Below are 18,892 nucleotides of genomic sequence, written 5' to 3' on the forward strand. Positions count from 1 at the left end.
AAGTTCAAAGCTAGCCTCAGTAAAAGCAAGGCACTAAGCAATTCAGTGAGACCCTATCTCTAAATAAAATATAAAATATGGCTGGGGATGTGGCTCAGTGGTTGAGTACCCCTGAGTTCAACCCCTGGCACCCCTCCCCCAAAAAATTAGTTTTGCAGAATAGTGTCTATATTATTATATTTTGTGTCAATTACACCATAGTCCTAAATTCACAAAGGGTTAATCAAAATAGGTAAAGGAGTGCCAACCATGTAAATCTTGAAAACAGACAACACCTGAGAAGCTGTAGCTTTTGAAGAGTCTTCCACCTGCTGAGGGCCAGACCATTGTACTATCTGCTAGAAAGGCAGAAGCTACAAACCCACTCTCTTCTGAAACCCAACCCTTCTTGTGTTGTAAACATTTTCACAGTAAGTGAGAAGTAATATATGAATACACTATGAGAATTCCTGTAATTATTTACCAAACTGTAAAATTACCAGTGGTAATCTAAGTACCCCAACATATTTATCTCTCAATTAATAAGTTTTAAAAATTCATTTTTTCTCTAGTTCTAATATAAAAGGAAAAAAATAGGAAAAGAAGCTATAATAACAGATGTAAAATCTGAACTAATTCAGCCATGAACAAAAGAATTCATATCCCAGAAAGCAGTGCAAAAACTAAGAGAACTATACAAGATAAGGAGATAGAGAAAATTAATTCAAGAGGCCTAATATAGGATTCATATGATTTCCAGAAAGGGGGAATAAAAGCAAAGAAAAGGTTAAGTCATTTTTTTTCATTATCCTTTATTTTACTGAAATGTATAATTAACAAAGAAGTCTTCTTGGGAGTATGTTGTCATAACATTATAGAGATTTCCCTTCTTTTAAACTAAATTGACTATTTTATTTGATCTGCAGGAAAAGTCATTTTTAAAGAAATATGAAAATATATGTCAGAGCCAAGATGATATGGAATACCTAAGACTTCAAATTAAGGAGAATAAGTTACTCTCAAGAGAAATGAAAAAATAACACATAATCGTAAAATTCTAGAATACCAAGAATAAAGAGAGGATGCCAAATAAAAGATCAGTCACAAAGAAGAAAAGAATCAGCCAGGAACCCAACTTCTTGTCACTAGCACTGCATACCAGAAGACAGTTTGGCAAAACTTGCAGAAGCTGTGGGTCTGGTAACTAGCCACATTATCAATCCAATACAATTTAAAGACTTTTTTAAATTTTGCAAGAATTCATGCAGCTTAACTTTAACATGTTTGTTACTGAACAGCAGTATGATCATTTTGAGGAAAATTACTAGGAAAAGGGACTCTAAATGAAGAAAAAAGATGATTAAGAGCTGAGGAAAAACCTGAGATATGATAGAGACTCACAATGCAAGAAAAAAATATCAGAAATTTCAAGGGGAAAAAAAAATCATCCAAATCAATTTTTAAAATCAAAGACACACACACACATACAAATATTTATATATATGTACATATTACATACTTATGAAAAACAGGGAATTTTTCCTCTAAGTACTAGATGGGTTAATCCCGGAAGCAGAGATAAGGAAATGTAAATACGAAATGTTCTGTAGCGAATTACTGATCTCAGTTTTTAGAATCAACCGATTCATAAACTCAGGAAAGATGCAAACATAATCACTCCTCACAAAGCAAAAGTAAAAACCAAAACTAGCAAAGATTAGCATTAGAAGTCAGAGAGAAGAGACCAAGGAACAGATAACCTAGCCACACATACAATATGGGGGCCAAGAGATAGGAGGCATGGGTAGTTATGAGATACAGAAAGTACAGTGGTCTACTTTCAGAATACAGTATTTAGCCTTAAATGTAAAACTACTTGGGAGGTAAGAAAGGCTGCTGGAGGGGACAGCAGAGTGCAAAGTTAAAAGCAGTTAATACTGGAGTGTGAAGAGGTCAATTCACAGCCCCTTGACAAACAGGAGGTGGGGGAAAGGGTGGGACTAACCAACTATGTATGTATGTCTGTCTGTTCCAGGATGCACTCAACCCAAGAAGGTCTTCCTGCCACAAGAGAACAAAGGGAGGTGGAGACAATGAAAGATACATTTCTTTAAATAAACCAATAGGAGACAGTAAAACCTAGGTAATGTTCAGGAAGAACACTGGCATGTGCAAGACCCTGGGTACCCACAGTACTCAGCCAAAAAGGAGCCAGGGGAGGGACCTTGTACACTAGGAAATAAAATGCTGATTGTAACTGCTCTGGGGGTGCCTGCTCACCCAGACACCCACTCTTGCAAGACCATCATTAAAAGCCTCTCTTCTCTATTCCTTTAGTCTTTCATTGCAGTCTCTGGGTTTGGACAGGTGAGCATGTTTCTCACAGTAATGAAATCAGCAACACCAAGGCCAACCACTCAAGAATCTAAGAACAGTAATGCAAATACAATGGCAAGAGATGACAAAATGAACTAAATCCTTATATATCCAAGTAGTGAAGGAACAAATAGGGTTAACTCCCTGAAGAATTAAAATCAGAGGTAAAACTATCTCAGTGAATGGAGAGGGTTGGTGCATTTCATTGTAAGTTCTACCGATTTTTATAATTTATTACTTGAAAAGACTACTTCTGTCAAACAATTCAAACAATTAGTACATTCCAAATATTTTTAACTTCTCAAAAGAAAACCAAATGAACTTGGATATTTACATATTACATAACTATTATCTACTTTTTATTTGACTTATTTTAACTACATATTAAGCTGATTTCCTATTCTCTGCATGCTAAGGCTTCCTAGTGGCAATGGCATATTATCAAAAGATCCTAGCAATGAAGACAAGCTCAGCATATGCCCAAAAGATGGCACAATTTAGGCTTTCCATAAAAGACTAATGGTATAAGAGCCAGAACAATGAAGGCTTTCATGCATGACTAAGCTCTGCTCCATAGATCAGCATGAAATCACCATCAGTAATTGATGGGGCTGTCTTTTGGCAGAGTGAGAAAAGCAGCACCATCTAGTTGTTCTATCTCAAAATGTCTGTACCCCCATCAGCCTTGCCCTCAGGTGAATTTTGGGGCTGCCAAATCATGTGCTGAATCACAAAGGAGAGCTGAGAAGATCAGTATGTGAAGAAAAATACAAACGTCACCAGATGCCAATTACAAATACATTTACCAAAAAACTACAAATTAAGTATATCATAGAAATCTCCAACTAACTTGAAATATATTGTTCTCAAGAAAATAAATTAAAATGTCAATTTTAAAGCACAAATTTTACTCCTAGGGTCACATTACTACATATCTACTAGCTATAATTGAAAAGGAACAATAGTCAAAGTAAGAATTACATTTAAGCACAACAGACAATAGTTCCAAGAAGAAATATGTATTATTTTGATAATAAAAGTTCTATAACCCAAAGACTATAAAATTATCCTAAAAACATTAGAAATCCTTAATTATATGTAAATTATGAACACATTAAAATGACCTCACTTAACCAAACAATTACAGTTTTGTAAAATTAATACTTATGATGCTTCAAGAACACATTAAAAGCCAGGTGCAGTGGCACATGCCTATAATCTCAGTGGCTCAGGAGCCTGAGTCAGGAGAATTGTAAGTTCAAAGCCGGGCTCAGCAACTTAGCAAGGCTCAAAGCAACTCAGTGAGACACGATCTCTAAATAAAATACAAAAAAGGGGTGGGAATGTGGCTCAGTGGTTAATTGCCACTGATTTCAATCCCCAGTACAAAAGAACAAATTTAAAATGTGCATATTGATCGCATCAAATATGAAAATAATACATACCATAATGATAAATGAGTGTGCTATCTATCCAAAACACATGTACATAAAAACACACACAGACAGTTCTGAGAGCAGAGCAGCACTCACAACTCAGGAACAACAAGCATAGCTAGATGACAGATTTTGATTTCTAAATACTCTTTTTTCATAAAAACAAATCAAAGCCCTGGGAACAAATATCTCATTCTATGATGGAGCTAAGGGAGTCTAGCACAACCTAATGTACTAGAAAGTAGGAAATACTCAGAATTGATGAGAAAGACATGTCAAAAGGACACAAGAGTTTATCAAGAGTCTCTCCATAAACTAGAACAATCTGATCATCCAAACATTGGTGGAAATAGATCATAATACATGAAACAAACTGAGCGCCCTGAGTTACTGCTGTAAATGTAAATGAGTGAAGAAGTAGTAAGTGGGGAAAAAAGGGAATTCTTCCTTACAGTAGAACATAATAAATGCAGAAAGGTATGACACAATTAGAAAATCATTTGACAACTCTTATGTAATATTTGCCTTGGACAAGAATTATGAATGGAAGGTATAACTAGTTAAAGCATAGAAACACAATTACATAGTCTCAAAGTACCTTCTTAAAAAAAGAAAAAAATTGAAGAAAATAGATTCTATCTTAAACATGAAATCAATTTAACATTACCAATAATGGAAAGGATAAGATATGATGCACTCCTGATATGATGCACTGAGAAGAATATATCACTTCTGTGGTTTTTCTGCCCAAAATACATAACCTGAATCCAATCATAAGAAAACAGATTTAATTATAGAATATTATAGGTATTACATAAACTAAATGACATGCACTCTTCAAAAATGCTAAGGTTATAAATGTTGAAGATCTAGAAGAGATTTCAGATGAAAGCAACTAGATATCACAACTATATACAATATGTATTCCTGAAATGATTCCTAGACTGGATATTTTATTCTAAAAAAGGAAAGTCATGGGACAACAGGGAAAACTTGAGTAATTTCCTAGTTTCAGTACAATCATTAGTATGCTCACGTAAGAAAATGATATTGTTTATTAGGAAAGTCATACTTCAAGATTTAGGGAAAAAGAAGCATTATGTTTATGATTCTCCAGCAGTTTAGAAAAAAGATGCTATGTACACAAAGTTAAAGTAAATGTGATAAAATAACATTTGGGGGATCTGGGTGAAAAATATGTGAAAATCGTACTATTTCTACAACTTTCCTATAAATATAATTTTTTTCAAAAAAATATTTAAACAAAGTAAATCTCCCAATTCAAAGTCTTAATAAGAATGTGGAAAGAAATAAAAGTCGAAACAAATGCATTTATATCATGAACCAACAACCCATTATATTATTTAAGTGCATAAAATTGATTTCACATTTAAATGTGACACCATTTTCAATTGGAAAGAACCTACCACAAAAATTATGCATAAGCTGCCATTAATATAATATGATATATGTAAAATACAATATAATGTTCCCTAGTTATGTGTCTGTCTTCCCTTGCGGGTCACAGACGTCAGAGCACTTAATCTGATAATCTGTGAATCCCCAACATTTAGGCACTTGACAAATATTTAAAATATGAACTCAAACAAACTTCAAAGACCAACAGATTATAATCTACTCCAAAGCTGGTTGTTAAAATTATGGGGATTTGTAAAATCGCTCTTCAAATTAAACCTGGCAACAGAACCATTCATATTCAGTAGTACTAACTCCCAGTCAGCCTGTGGGGGCTTACAAAACACCAGATAGTTGGAGCCACAATTCAGTTCTGAGCCATTTGGATGCTGATGCTGTCTTCTCCCCTTTAGAGAGATGTAGGCTTGAGGAGGCTAAGTTTGACGGAAGAACCAGGTCGCCATTTCCAAACTCCCCTCTTAAAAAGCATTGCCCTGAGTATGAAAGAGCTACAATGCATCAAGGACCAAAGGACCGAGAATTGGGATTTCACATGCAGCAGGAGCCCATTTTGTAGGCCCACTGTGTGCCAAGGGGAGCTGAACTGAGTAAGCTCTTCATCTGCTTCTCCTCTTGTGACCACTCTGCTTCCAGGACGTTTCTACATCCATGGAAAATTGTACTACAAAAGTAAGATTTTATTCATAACTTTATTTACTTAAGACCAATAGGGTAAGTTGAATGCTTTGCACACTTTGATAAATCCACAAAGACTAATGGACATCTATCTTCTTCTAAGTGGTGGGAGCTGAGAGAAACATTTTTTAATTTTAAAATCTAAGCCAGGTATGGATGTACACTTGTAATTCCAGCTATTTGGGAGGCTGAGGAAGGAGGATCTCAAGTTTGAGGCCAGCCTAGGCAACTTAGTGAGACTCTGTCTCAAAACAAAATTGAAAAAGGGCTTCTATCTAGCAGCTTAGTGGTAGAACACTCGTCTAGCCAGTGCGAGGCCCTGAGCTCATTCACCAGTGCCACCCCTTCCCAAGACACACACACACACACACACACACACACACACACACACACGAACTCTGGCCCTAATGTTCAGAAACAGACATTCTACTTAAAAAGATTAAGTTAAATGATAAGAAATAAAGCTAATATTTGGAAAGGAACCTAATTTAATGGTAAAAACATTAAATGCTAGTGTCTTTAAGAGAGGAAGATTAAAATGGATGAGAGAGTTTAGGGAAAGTACGTTTTTTAAAAATACTTTTTAAAATTAAAAAATTAAGCCAGGCATAGTGGTACATGCCTGTAATACCAGCAACTCAGGAGGCTGAGGCAGAAGAATTACAGGTTGGAGGGCAACCTCAGCAACTTGGCAAGACCCTGTCTCAATATAGAATTTTTTTTTAAAGGGCTGGCAAGGTGGCTCAGTGGTTAAGTGCCCCTGGGTTCTATCCCTGGTACCAAAAATATCAAAAACTCTTGTATTTAATCTTTACTTTTTTCCAGAAAATATTTAAGCCCCATTACAAGAAAAGGTCAACTTCAGCATAATGGTAGAAGTAGAGCAGGGGCAAAAGAAAAAAAAGGAGTAGGTGTTTTTAAAAAAAACAAAAAGTGAAAGCAGAAAGGAGGCTGCAAAATAGTAAATACCAGAACAGCCACATTTGGTAAGAGGGCTCCAAACTTTCCAGCATCTAACAATAAAAAAGAAACCCAAATGATTTGCAAATATATGTATTTTGTTACTACTCAGAAATATCACAATTCCAAATACTGACATGAAATAGGAATTCATGCTGGCAGGGGGCAGGGTAGGCAGTAATCTTGCTGAGGCTGCCACAGAAAGCCGAGCAGAACAAGAGTGGGAGAAGGCATCAATTTAGACCGAAGCACCTAAACAAAGTATATAGTTTTCTATGTTAAAAAATCAAACAGCCACCTCAAACACAATGAAATTTTAACATGGCTCCTCACATGCCACTTCATGCTATCTCCTCCAAGACACCGAGAAAGGCACACCAATAAAATACTTCTGTGAATAAGGTTATTATTCATAATTTTACCAATGACTTCTAATTTTAGCATCCTAGACTGGATATGTATGTAGCTCCTTCTTTCTGACTTTAAAAAACTTGCAAAGGTCACAAATTCTCTGAGATTACACAACTCCATCATATATATTTCAAGACTATTTTTCACCCTTCTGAAAGCAACTATTTCCACTTTGGGATTTTGTGTACTACTCAAATGTTTTAACATTAAGGACTAGTATTAGGTTACCAACTATTTATAGGGTTTAGTGAGAGCACTGAAAAACAAAAATAATAAAAATGGATTTTTAAAAGACAGAGAAAATCTGAGTTTATTTTTAAAAGCACATAAGATTGTCTTTAATTTTCTAATTTTGCTTAAGACTAAGCAAAGTTTCCTGAAGTTCTGGTTGGCATTGGACTAGCTCTCAAACTTTTTTGATTTTAGCCAATGGGCAAGACAAAAGACCCTAGAGCTCACTTAAGTCACTATTTTCAGATTTTTATGAGAAAATAAGGACAAATGAACTGCAGCAAATGTATCATCAGTGACAAACAGGAACTATCATTTAACTTGTAATGGAAAACTGAACTTCTGCATGTAGCTCTAATATGACCCAAAAATCTTACTGCTCTTACTAGATTACACATATTGCAAAATCATAAAATCACTGGCAGTACATCGTCAAGCTTATTTGTATACAAGTGTCACTAATTTAATGATGAGAGTAGGGATGATTTGGAATTGCGTCAAAAAGAATAATTTTCTTAATATAGGTACCAAAACTACTACACTATATATTCCTTCCACTGACTCTTATGGTTTTAGTACAACACAGACTGTGAATGAGCAACCACTATCAGAAGGCAAAGTTAAAGATATGAGGCACCGCTGGAAAAATGGCCTGAGATATACAGCTAGAAAGTGAAGGGGTGGTTAAGACCAGAGATAAGTTTTCTTGGAGTTAAATGCAATCTGACCTTGATGGCCACCTCAGTCATGCTTCAGTCCTAACCAAGCCCTGTCCTGTACCTCGGTTTCAATCAGTAACCTCTCTAAGAGTAGGTTCTAAAGAAAATATAAAAATAAACCTCAGATTTGTACAGTGCCCTACGGAGTACTGTGTAACATCATGATAAATAACACACTGACAGGATGAAAATATATGGGCAGGTAAAAGGAAAAGAACCACACCTTAACCACCACAATGACAGCACTTTGCATTCTCTGAATTATCTACAAATCACAGTCTATAAAAATATTAGGTGACTATTTACTGACTTGATATGCAGAATATAAAATTTAAAAATTAATCTGACATTAGCAAAAAAGATCAATTATGACCTCAACTGTGCACTAGTTTGGAAAAAATGTTAACATCAATACGTACTGAACTATAAATAAATGTATTTATTATTGTTAAATTAGAGAAGCAAAATAGTAAATGGATAAGAAAGACAGTCTGGACTCAAAGCAGCAAAGGTATACCACTGCCTAGCTATGTGACTTAGGGCAAGCCACTTAAACCTGTGCTAAAGCTTCTAAGCTGGTAAAATGAGGAAAATGGTTTACCCAATGTTAATATGCATTAAGTTTCTAGAAGAATGCCTAGTGTATATCTTGTTAGCTATCATTACTTTTTAAATTATTCCTAACACTATGGAGAATTCTTAAATATGATCAAGCATAAGGAAATTTCTATATTCTAATTTAAGAGATCCTTGCTGCTCTCCATACAACTTCACCAGTAATGGAATACTGTCCTTCCTTGGTGTCCACAGAAGACTGGTTCTTGCATTTCCATGGACACCACACTCTGTGGAGGCTCAAGTTCCTTACGGAAAATAGCACAGTATTTGCATATCAATATGCACATCCTGTGATATGCTTTAAATAACCTCTAGTTTATTTATAATGCCTAATACAATGCAAATGCTTTGTAAATAGCTGTTATAGTGTATTGTTTAGGAAATAATAATTCTGTACCTATTTGGTGCAGTTATAAATGTTTTTCATGTACTTTTTTTTTTTTTTTTGGGGGGGGGGGTCCTGGGGATTGAACCCAGGGCCTTGTGCTTGCAAAGCAAGTACTCTACCAACTGAGCTATCTCCCCAGCCCTTTTCATGTACTTTCAATCCCTTGGACGGTTGAATCCATGAATGCATAATCCAGAGATACAAAGGGCCAACTCCTCACATAGCCTGACAATTTATCACTAATAAATCCTGAATATCTACTAGGCTGGCAATTGTCTAAAATTACCCACCTGCCAAGTATAATCCTTTATAGTTTTCATAGGCATGGGAATTACAAGGAGATTCTGAAGAATAAATGCAGCCTGAAAAAAAAAAAAAAAAAAGTCAATACTGCCATCTTGCTGTCATCTCTGAAATATCTAACGTACTGTAATTTAATAACAAAAGATGTAGCTCTAATCCATTGAACATACAGAGGGGTCCTCACAAGAATTGCTAATCTGTATTTATTAAGTAATGACTTTGTTACAAGATGACCAAACACAGCACAAAATCATTTCATCAGGAAATATATATTTTTTCTATTTTGGAATTCAATTCTATATTAAAAATGATTGGTATAAAATAAACTATTCTGGCAGCACTTAAGAAATGAACATCTGTGTCTCCACTAGAACTTTATAGATCACACACATACACCCCACCTCGCCCAACTTTTTTCTCATGCAATCTCCTCTCAATAAAAACCTGCTAACTAGAAATATAAGCTACAAATGTCCAACTTAACCTACTAATACCTAAAGATGAGCAAATGAAATAATCATAATAATGTAAACATCAATTGTGGTATGGTGGGGCGGGTGTGCAGGATCAAACCCAGAGTCTCATGCATGCTGGGCAAGCACTTTAACCACTGAGCTACACATCCAATTCTTAGATTATCTATTTAATGAAAGACTCTGATACAGCCATACTGGGGTATCAGCAAAATTCTCACAGAATGAAATTTCCAACCATCTTCACTGGGAGTCAATAAAAAACGTTAAAGTTAATAAATCAAGCAAAGGTCTTAAGTGTAAGCATTATCATTTAAAAATATGAAGCAATTAACAAGAAAACTAATCTTCTGAGTTTGGAAGTGAGTACTGGCTAACAGTGGACTTAAGAGTTACTACTGTTTTCATAAGCCTCTAAGAAGTATTTGATTATTATTTTTGAAACTATCTGTATTAATCATCACTTTGATGGAAGCAGCAATAAAAAGAAAACCACAAATTAAACTTGGGTTTAATTTTCCTCTTATGTTACATGACATACTATAAAAAGGTGTTATTTCAATAGTCCTTCATTATTATTAAGGCTTTATAAATGTTAGAGACTCATATATGCTGAGGTGAAAGTAAATTTATTTTCTGTGAATCACTTTCAAAGTATAATAAGAATTCACATTAAAATACACTGTATTCTACTTTGATCTTATCAGAATAAAGGACCCCAGTTTTTACCATAAATTAATAATACCTTTTTTTATTCTTTATTGTCATTTTATTTGGGTTTTCATAAGACTAGTTAATGGTCGATGGGTCATTCACCCTGCTGAACAATGAGTTGAGTATTCTTTATAGACAATATTACAATGGATTTCTAAGGGAAAAAAAAGAAAAGTGCCAAAAAGACAAGACATACCTCACGGCGTACCATACTACATTCTGATTGGTCCAGAAGAATATTCACCACAGTTCCCCAGAGCCCACCAGAAATGTTTTGACAACTGTTTGCCAATGCCACACAGCCAGCTTCAAAAGTGGTCAGTGCTGATCCTAATCCCAGTGAAGTGAATCTCACCTGTCCAAGAGAAAATTGTCAAATCCAAGTATCCTATTTCCTAGCATGAATTAATCTTTCTGGCATATAAAATATCATATTTTATAAATACAACACTAACTTTCCGAAACTAAATTGTAAAGGACACTTAGTGTCCTATATGTTTATAAAGAAACAAAAATCCTATACCACTACTGAAGAAAGCAATAATATAGAAAAAGAAGTTCACTATAAGCAAATGTCACACAAAGTTAAAACCAATTATAAATAAGAAGCATAAACTTGTATTTTACAAGCCCTTTTCAAGGGAAAGCACAGTGTAACTACACATCTTTCATGAGCACAAACTCTATTCATTCCTCCTTCTTAAAAAGGGTACCTATTATTTTGTTCTACCTTTCTTAATTTTTTAGTGTTTCTTCCAAATAAATGATTTCAACTTTCTTGAAACTTCTTTTCAAAGCAAAATAACTGAATTACATATTTTACAAGGTACTTGTTATTTTCCCAAATTTATTTTAAAAGCCTTTCAAATAAAATTGAGGTGATGTTATATTCTTGCCATAGTACCAATGCTGCTCAAGTCACACATTTTGGTGACTTTCTCAATTCTGACCCAAAAATGTATTTTCTATAACAGCTACAGGATAAAGAAAAAATAAGGTAGTCATAACGCAATCAAGGAAGAAGTTCAAATTTTAAGTGCATAAAATATGTAACTTCAACATTACATCAAATAATGTTTCTACAAATCAAGATTTTTATTATAATAGGATCTAATCATTTCTTCCTCAAAATCAATGGAGAGATGACTGAAACTGGGAAGTTACTAACAATATATTTTGTATTATACAGTACAATTCCACTAAATGGCATTTAAATGTTACTAGGATTCATAATTTATAATTTCCCACTGTCCTTCTAAATTGTTTGAAATTGCCTGGGCTTTTCCAACAATTTTCCACTGTTATTCCTAATTTCTAGATTAGCCTATCTTCTCTTTTTTGATTTTCTATTTTCAGTCTGTACTCCAATGAATAAGATTAAAAAGGTTATCCAATGCACTGAACTGTCATCTCCAAAAATTCACACTGAAACTCTAATCCCCAACATCATCATCTGGAGACAGAGCTCCTATGAGGCAAGTAAGATGAATTGAGGCTTCTTAAGGGGGGGCACACCACTGCACCAGCACTGGTGATCCAAGGAAGAAGGGGAGGTCTCTTTCTCCACATACACATGTGAGCTGTGAGCACACAGTGAGAAAGCAGTCATCTGTAAACCAGAAAGTGGGCCCTCACCAGAAACCAGCCAAGCTGGTATCCTAACCTTGGATTTCCAGCCTCCAGCATTATCAGAAAATAAATTTCTGTTATTTAAGCAACCTATTCTATGGTATTCTATTAAGGCAGCACAAGCATATTAATAAGGTTTTTGTACCAAGAAGTGGGGCTGCAGCTGAAATGAACAGCTAAACATATGAATGTGACTTTGGAACTGGGTAATGGGTTAAAGAACAGAAGAATTTTGAGGTGCATACCACAAACATGAAGATGAGAGGTGATTCTGGAACAATCTCAAGACAGGTGTGAAGAACATGTTATTGAAAACATGTTAATCAAGGAAAGGTGATCCTTATTATCAAGTGGTCTGTCAAAGGTGTGGTCCGCAGCACATGGTGCTATTGTGAGGCGGAGGAGGCTTTAAGAGGTGGGGCATAGTTGAAAGTCTTCTAGTCACACAGCAGGGTGCCCTTGAAGGGGATGCTGGGATCCTGCCCCTGCCTCCCTCTTCTTCCTGCTTCCCGGCCGCCATGAGGTGAGCAGCTCTGCTCCAGCAGCATTCTCCACCATGCACTGTCTGGCCATGGGACTAAAAGCAGCAGTTCTGACTGCCAATGGACTGAGACCTCTACAACTAGGAGCCAAAATAAACCACTCCTCTTTATAAGATGCTCATCTCAGATATTTGTTACAGTAATGGAGAGCTGGCTAACACAAGTGGCAAAGACACTGTTTCAAATAAGACTGATGTGGTATATAATATGCTCGTCATGTACCACTGCGTTCAAGACACACATGTTGGTGCATTTCTGAATGTTTACCCAAAAATATTTTCTTAACGCTAGCTACAGTGGCAAAGGTCATCTGTATTCATGTCCACTGTATTGTGGAATGTAGAACTTGTGGGCAATTAAATTGTTATTTAGGTGATACCATTTCTAAGCAAAGTGAAGAAGTGGCTTGGTTCCTCCTGACTGCTTATAGAAAAATTCAAAAGTAAAGAGATAATATGAAGAAGGAATTAAGAACAGGTAAGCAAAAAGGGACATAAATAAGAATTTAGAAAATTCTCAGCCTATCTATGGAAAAAATGAGAAAGCTTATTCTAAAGAGAACACAGAGTATGTGGCTGACCAACCATTTCATAAAGAGATCATTAGGGTGATTTAGTCAGTCATCTCAGAGGAAGCCAGGAATATAGATGGCACTGTATGAGCAGATACTGCCAATGTGAACAGGGAACAAAGAAAGTAGGACAGACTGATGGAGACTAGCGTACTTAGATTCTGTTGGCAAATGTGGGCTATTCTTCAAGGAAAGAGAAGTCAAAGGTGACTCAGAGATCACGAGGTTGGCTACTCCCACTACAGGCCCAGAGGACAATACTGTTTTCTCCTTGGTTTCAAAGAGTAGGCCTGCTTCTCCAGTGTCGGTGGGCAGGGCTGACCCTGCCCAAAGCCTCGGAGACTGTTGTGCTGCTTTTGAGTACAACAACATGGACGGGCCCTTGCAGAGAGAAGGGGAGTGGACAGGCTGTCACAGTAGGAGGGCTATGAAGATAAAGGGCTCTATCCTGTCAAGATCTAATGACGTTTGCTTTGTCAGGTTTTGAACTTCCTTAGAACCATCATTCTTTCCTTCTTTCCTATTTCTTCTGTTTGGACTGGGACTATTTATTCTATAACTGTTCTATCATCAGATTTTGGAAGCACTGCCTTATATATGGTTTCACAGGTTCATATCTGGAGAAGAATTTTTCCACAGGATGAATCAGATCTGAAGTCTCATCTGGACTTTATAGTTGATGCTGAAATGAGTTAAGATGTTTGGAGCTGTTGAAATGGAAAGAATACACTTTATAGGGAAGAAAGTCATGAACTGGGGGGACAAGGAGGGGAAAACTACAATGAACTGTATCCCTCCAAAACTCCTATGTTGAAGCCTTAATCCCCATGTGACTTCATCTGGAACTATGGCAAGGTTAAATGAGATCCTAAGGTGAGATCCTAATTCAACAGGATCGGTGGCCTTAAAAGAAATGGAAAAAAAAAAAAGAAATCCCTCTTTCTCCCTCTGTATATGCATCAAGGAAAAGACAAGTCAACATGCTGCAATAAGTGGTTCTCTATTAAGCCAGAAAGACATACAAGTATTTGGAGCTTCGATTTCCAGCTTCTAGAACTATGAAAAAACAAATGTTTGTTACTTAAGTCACCCAATCCACCATATTTTAATATGGCAGCTGGGAGCTTATATAGGGCTTAAATAAAACATAAGCTTTGGTAACTGTAACAATACCATAGTATGAATATGCATAAATATGTGTTTTATTTTCAATTATTTTTTAATCTAAACATGATGGACTTGGTTCTCCTTTATACTGACCTCTGGGTCTCGATCAACCCATAATGGAATCAACCAAGCCAATCCTTGTTGAGTAGGGGCCTGTTCTTCACTGAGACTACCCAAAGGTAAAAACCAAAGTGAGATCCACTCCTAGAATGAAAAAAAGGAAAACAGAACTACTTAAGGTAAGTTTAGGAAGTTTAAAATAACTCTAAATCTTTAAAGATCAAAATAAAGTAAAATGTCCTTAAGACTTGGTTTCAATCCATTACTTGGCCAAAACAATTCAAACAAAAGTCTCAGCTTGTCCTAAAATACTTACCATAACATTTTGTTCTATAAAAGCTACATTTTCCCCATGATTTAGTAAAAATGTAGCTTTCTAGTGAATGCAGATTTCAATCAAAATACATTGTACATAAAATTTATATTTGTGTTGGATACAGCAGTGCATACATGTAATCCCATACCTGATGCCAGAGGCTGAGGCAGGAGGATCATAAGTTCCAGACCAGTCTCAGGAACCTAGTAAGACCCTAAGCAATTTAGTGAGATCCTGTCTCAAAATAAAAACAAGTGGGGATGTGGCTCAGTGGTATAGCATCCCTGGGTTAAATTCCCAGTACCATAAATAAATTTCAGAGTTGTATAATTTACAACTTCCAAGTAACATCTTAGTCAAAAATCCTTCTTTGTTTCCTAAGAAGAAAAGTCAGAAGAAATATTTTCCTATAGCAAGCCTACAGGCTGGAAATGTGCTAGACACAGCACAACCCTTTTCACGCAAATGTTCAGCAGTCAGGCAGCTGTTATTGCTCTCACCGAGCTCCGAGCTTGGGCCACCATCTCATGGGACAAGTGAAGCAAGCAAAGAACCGTGCTCTTTGTAACACCTTTTCCCATGAAGGACATCGCATTTCCTCCACGCTCCACATAAAAAGAAGTAATGACCTGGAAGACAATGTGAACAGTTGTATGGAAGTTTTATTTTTAATGGCATATAAAAATATATACATAAAATTCTCCTGACTTGTCTAAATTGAACCGTTATTAACCACACATATTTATAATATTCTTAGATTATATATTTATAACTGGCTATGATGGTATATTTTGTGTTATGTGTATTTTTAAAAAATTAAAAATATTCTTAAATATTTTTCCTCTTGATATTTGTACAAAAGATATGCAGTATCCTCCTAGGATATTTTTAAGACTTAGAATATTTTTTTACAACACTTTTTTAGATGTTACAGCATTTTTTAAGTCAAAAAGATTATATCTTGTTAAAAAGCATATATTGGAACTGCTAATTCTACAAAGCTCACTGACCAGTTACGTTAAATTTTCTTGAGCCATGGTTTAAATGTAAATAGACAGTTTCCTCACTTGAGAATGATCTTAGATTTCTACTACATATTTAAGTATATACCTATTATTTAGATGACTGGTTCCATTTGACACATTTCCATCACTAACAACAAAAGAAATGTTTCTCTTCTGGAGGGGCATTCCCTTAACTGAGGAGCTGACTCTGCAAAGTCCTTCTACCTGGCTTAGAAAACCCTTTGAAATGTGTGCAGTCTTTAGGACAATTACTGTATAAATGACTGCAGTTCCCCAAACAGGGGTTTGGTAAATATCTGTGAGCTAACAGAATAAAAAGGAACTTTGTCATGTGTCAACCTTTAAACAAATAAAAAATATTCAATGAAACAAAAATCACATATAATTCACCAAAGTTTAAAAAAAGAGAATGGTGACAATTTTCAGGACCCAATACATTTTAATGGGAAAATGTGTGCTAAATCAAAAAAACCAAGACTGTTTCTACACTAACCCAAATCAAAGTATGTCAATCCATTCACCCAATGTCTTTATACTTTTAGTCATCACAGAATCCTTCCATGTGAGCCATTTTATCTCAGTGTTTCTTTAGGTTTCTTTTTGTATTGTTTTTTGTTTTATTTCAAGACATACTATAAAAAAGATTGTTTATATATATACACATAGACACAAACATATGTATATATAAACATACATACGAATGTATATGTATATTGGTAAAGAGTTTAGGGGCTCTGGCACAAGTTACAATTTTCACAAAACAAATAGGGCATCAAAAATAAAACAAGATTGATCAGGGATTTTAAAACTGGGTGACAGCTACATGGTTTTTTTTAACACATGTATATTTTTGAAATTTTTCATAATTTAAAATTTTAATGACTACATCGATAATAAGATGTCTGAGCAATCAAGTTCTTATCATCTTTTTCTAACTCATCACTGGAGACATCTAATATCTATACAATAATTTTATTTGTAGCTTAAAGTAACAAGCCAAGAACTTTGGAATTATCTCCTTTCATTTTGACCATTTTGTCAGATCTCTGAAATTATACATCATTTATGTGATGTTGAGGATTAAATCACCAGTTTATTCAACCATCATAATTAATCATGATTAGTTTAAAAGTCTCACATAACTATTATAAAAAAGCAATATTTGTATTCAAATTCCACTGTGGAGAAACAAAATAATCTAGAAATATGGCTCCCCAGCAACAAGGAATCAGCTCCTCCCCACCCCCCGCCCCCAGTACTAGGGATGGAGCTCTCAGGGTCACTTTCCCATCCCCCCCACCACACCCCTGCTTCTCTTTTAGACAGGACTTGCTAAGTGGCTGAGGCTGGCCTTGATCTTGTGACCCTCCTGCTTCAGTCTTCTGAGTCCCTGGGGGATTACAGGTGTGTGCCACCATGCTCAACAGAATCCATTTTAATTACTAAGAAACTAAGACGCAAAACATTTGGACCAACAATGACTTTGCTTCTAAGTCCATTCACATAAGCTTTACTTTGTGCTTAAAAAGATAAATTTATTCAGTAATACTTGTTTATTATCTAATAAACTAAGCATAAAGTTCCAAGATTAAAAGTCACTCTGCTATAATTTCTAACAAATGTGACAGATTTATCTATACTATTCTCCTGTCATATAAACACAAAGGCTTTCTTCACAAGATGTTTTATAAAGCATGAAACAAACTCCCATTTACACCAAATCAGGATTTGTTAGTCAAGTTTTTCACAACTATGAAATATTATAAAATAGGGACTATCCTTTTTATGTATTCCTCAGCTAATAAATTGTGATTTTAATTACCTCAAAGACAAATGTACTGAGAATGTGATTACTGCCTTTTCCCTGGATTTCTTACCCAGAACTAAGTTCTTTTGTTCTCTAATACCATAAACACCTCATTTTAATTTTTAGTATTTGCAAAATAGCTGTGATCTAAAGTCTCCCTTCTTACCCAATTTTTAAAATAAAAGTACTACTGACAGTTTTCAAATACAAACAATACGATTCCCTTTCAGTTATCATTATGGTAGTTCCTTACATCTCCCAGATCTGAAAATAGAAAAAATCCTTTTTAGAGAGATGTCTTGAATAAAATGTTCATAAATGGAATATTTATAAATCACATTACAATTAATGCTAGGAATTAGGTAACTATAAGTTGATTAATATATTTTAAATGTATTAGAATGGATGAATTTTTTAAAAAACAAATTTTTTAATAAAAATATTTAGAAATTTATATATCTCTGGTCATAGACAACTTGCAACATGGAATAATTCATTACTATACCAACTGTTCCTTTTTTCAATACATATAATTATTTTTAAATAAAATTTATTTTCTTAAAGGGGCAGGAGTAAAATTCATATTAAATTTTATAGTACAAGGAGTATTCAGAATTTGGAAATAAATTAAAAAAAAAACACAAATCTGCAACACAAAAAGGTGTAGGAAGTTATACATATAATTTGGTCTAGAATTCCATTTACTGTGGATCAAATTATTCACCTTTTAAGTATAACTGAAAACTGCCTCCTGAAGAATCTTTCCCAAAGTTCCAATACAGATATTGATTTCAATCTCTGCCTGTCATTGAAGCTTTCAAGGAAAAATTAAGTTGACAGATTTGACCAATAAGAAAACAATGAGCCATTTTAAGATTCAAGTTTACTACATAAGCAGCTTACAAGAACAGCCAAAGGTGCCACTCCCAATGTCCCTTGTGCAAGGTGGACACTGGCATAGAAGGGCCAGACAACCACACTGCAGATGGCAGAGCGCTCTGTTGCTCAGAAACCCAAACCATGCTGCAGTGAAGAAGCTCTACACCCCAGAGCAG

The 18,892-nt window shown here is 35.2% G+C and overlaps 1 protein-coding gene across 2 annotated transcripts in view; it reads right to left on the reverse strand.

The window, feature by feature from the left end:
- Positions 1-18,892, reverse strand: part of Rttn (rotatin) — a 180,533-nt gene that overhangs the window by 76,803 nt on the left and 84,838 nt on the right. For both annotated transcript variants that reach the window (XM_047526590.1, XM_047526589.1), the window contains exons 29-32: positions 15,506-15,634; positions 14,723-14,833; positions 10,917-11,075; positions 9,521-9,592 (exon numbers count right to left, since the gene is read on the reverse strand). In XM_047526590.1, coding sequence (XP_047382546.1) covers positions 9,521-9,592; positions 10,917-11,075; positions 14,723-14,833; positions 15,506-15,634 — 471 coding nt within the window. The remainder of the gene's footprint in view (positions 1-9,520; positions 9,593-10,916; positions 11,076-14,722; positions 14,834-15,505; positions 15,635-18,892) is intronic.

Source organism: Sciurus carolinensis, chromosome 15 (genome assembly GCF_902686445.1).
Source record: "Sciurus carolinensis chromosome 15, mSciCar1.2, whole genome shotgun sequence".
NCBI lineage: Eukaryota > Metazoa > Chordata > Mammalia > Rodentia > Sciuridae > Sciurus > Sciurus carolinensis.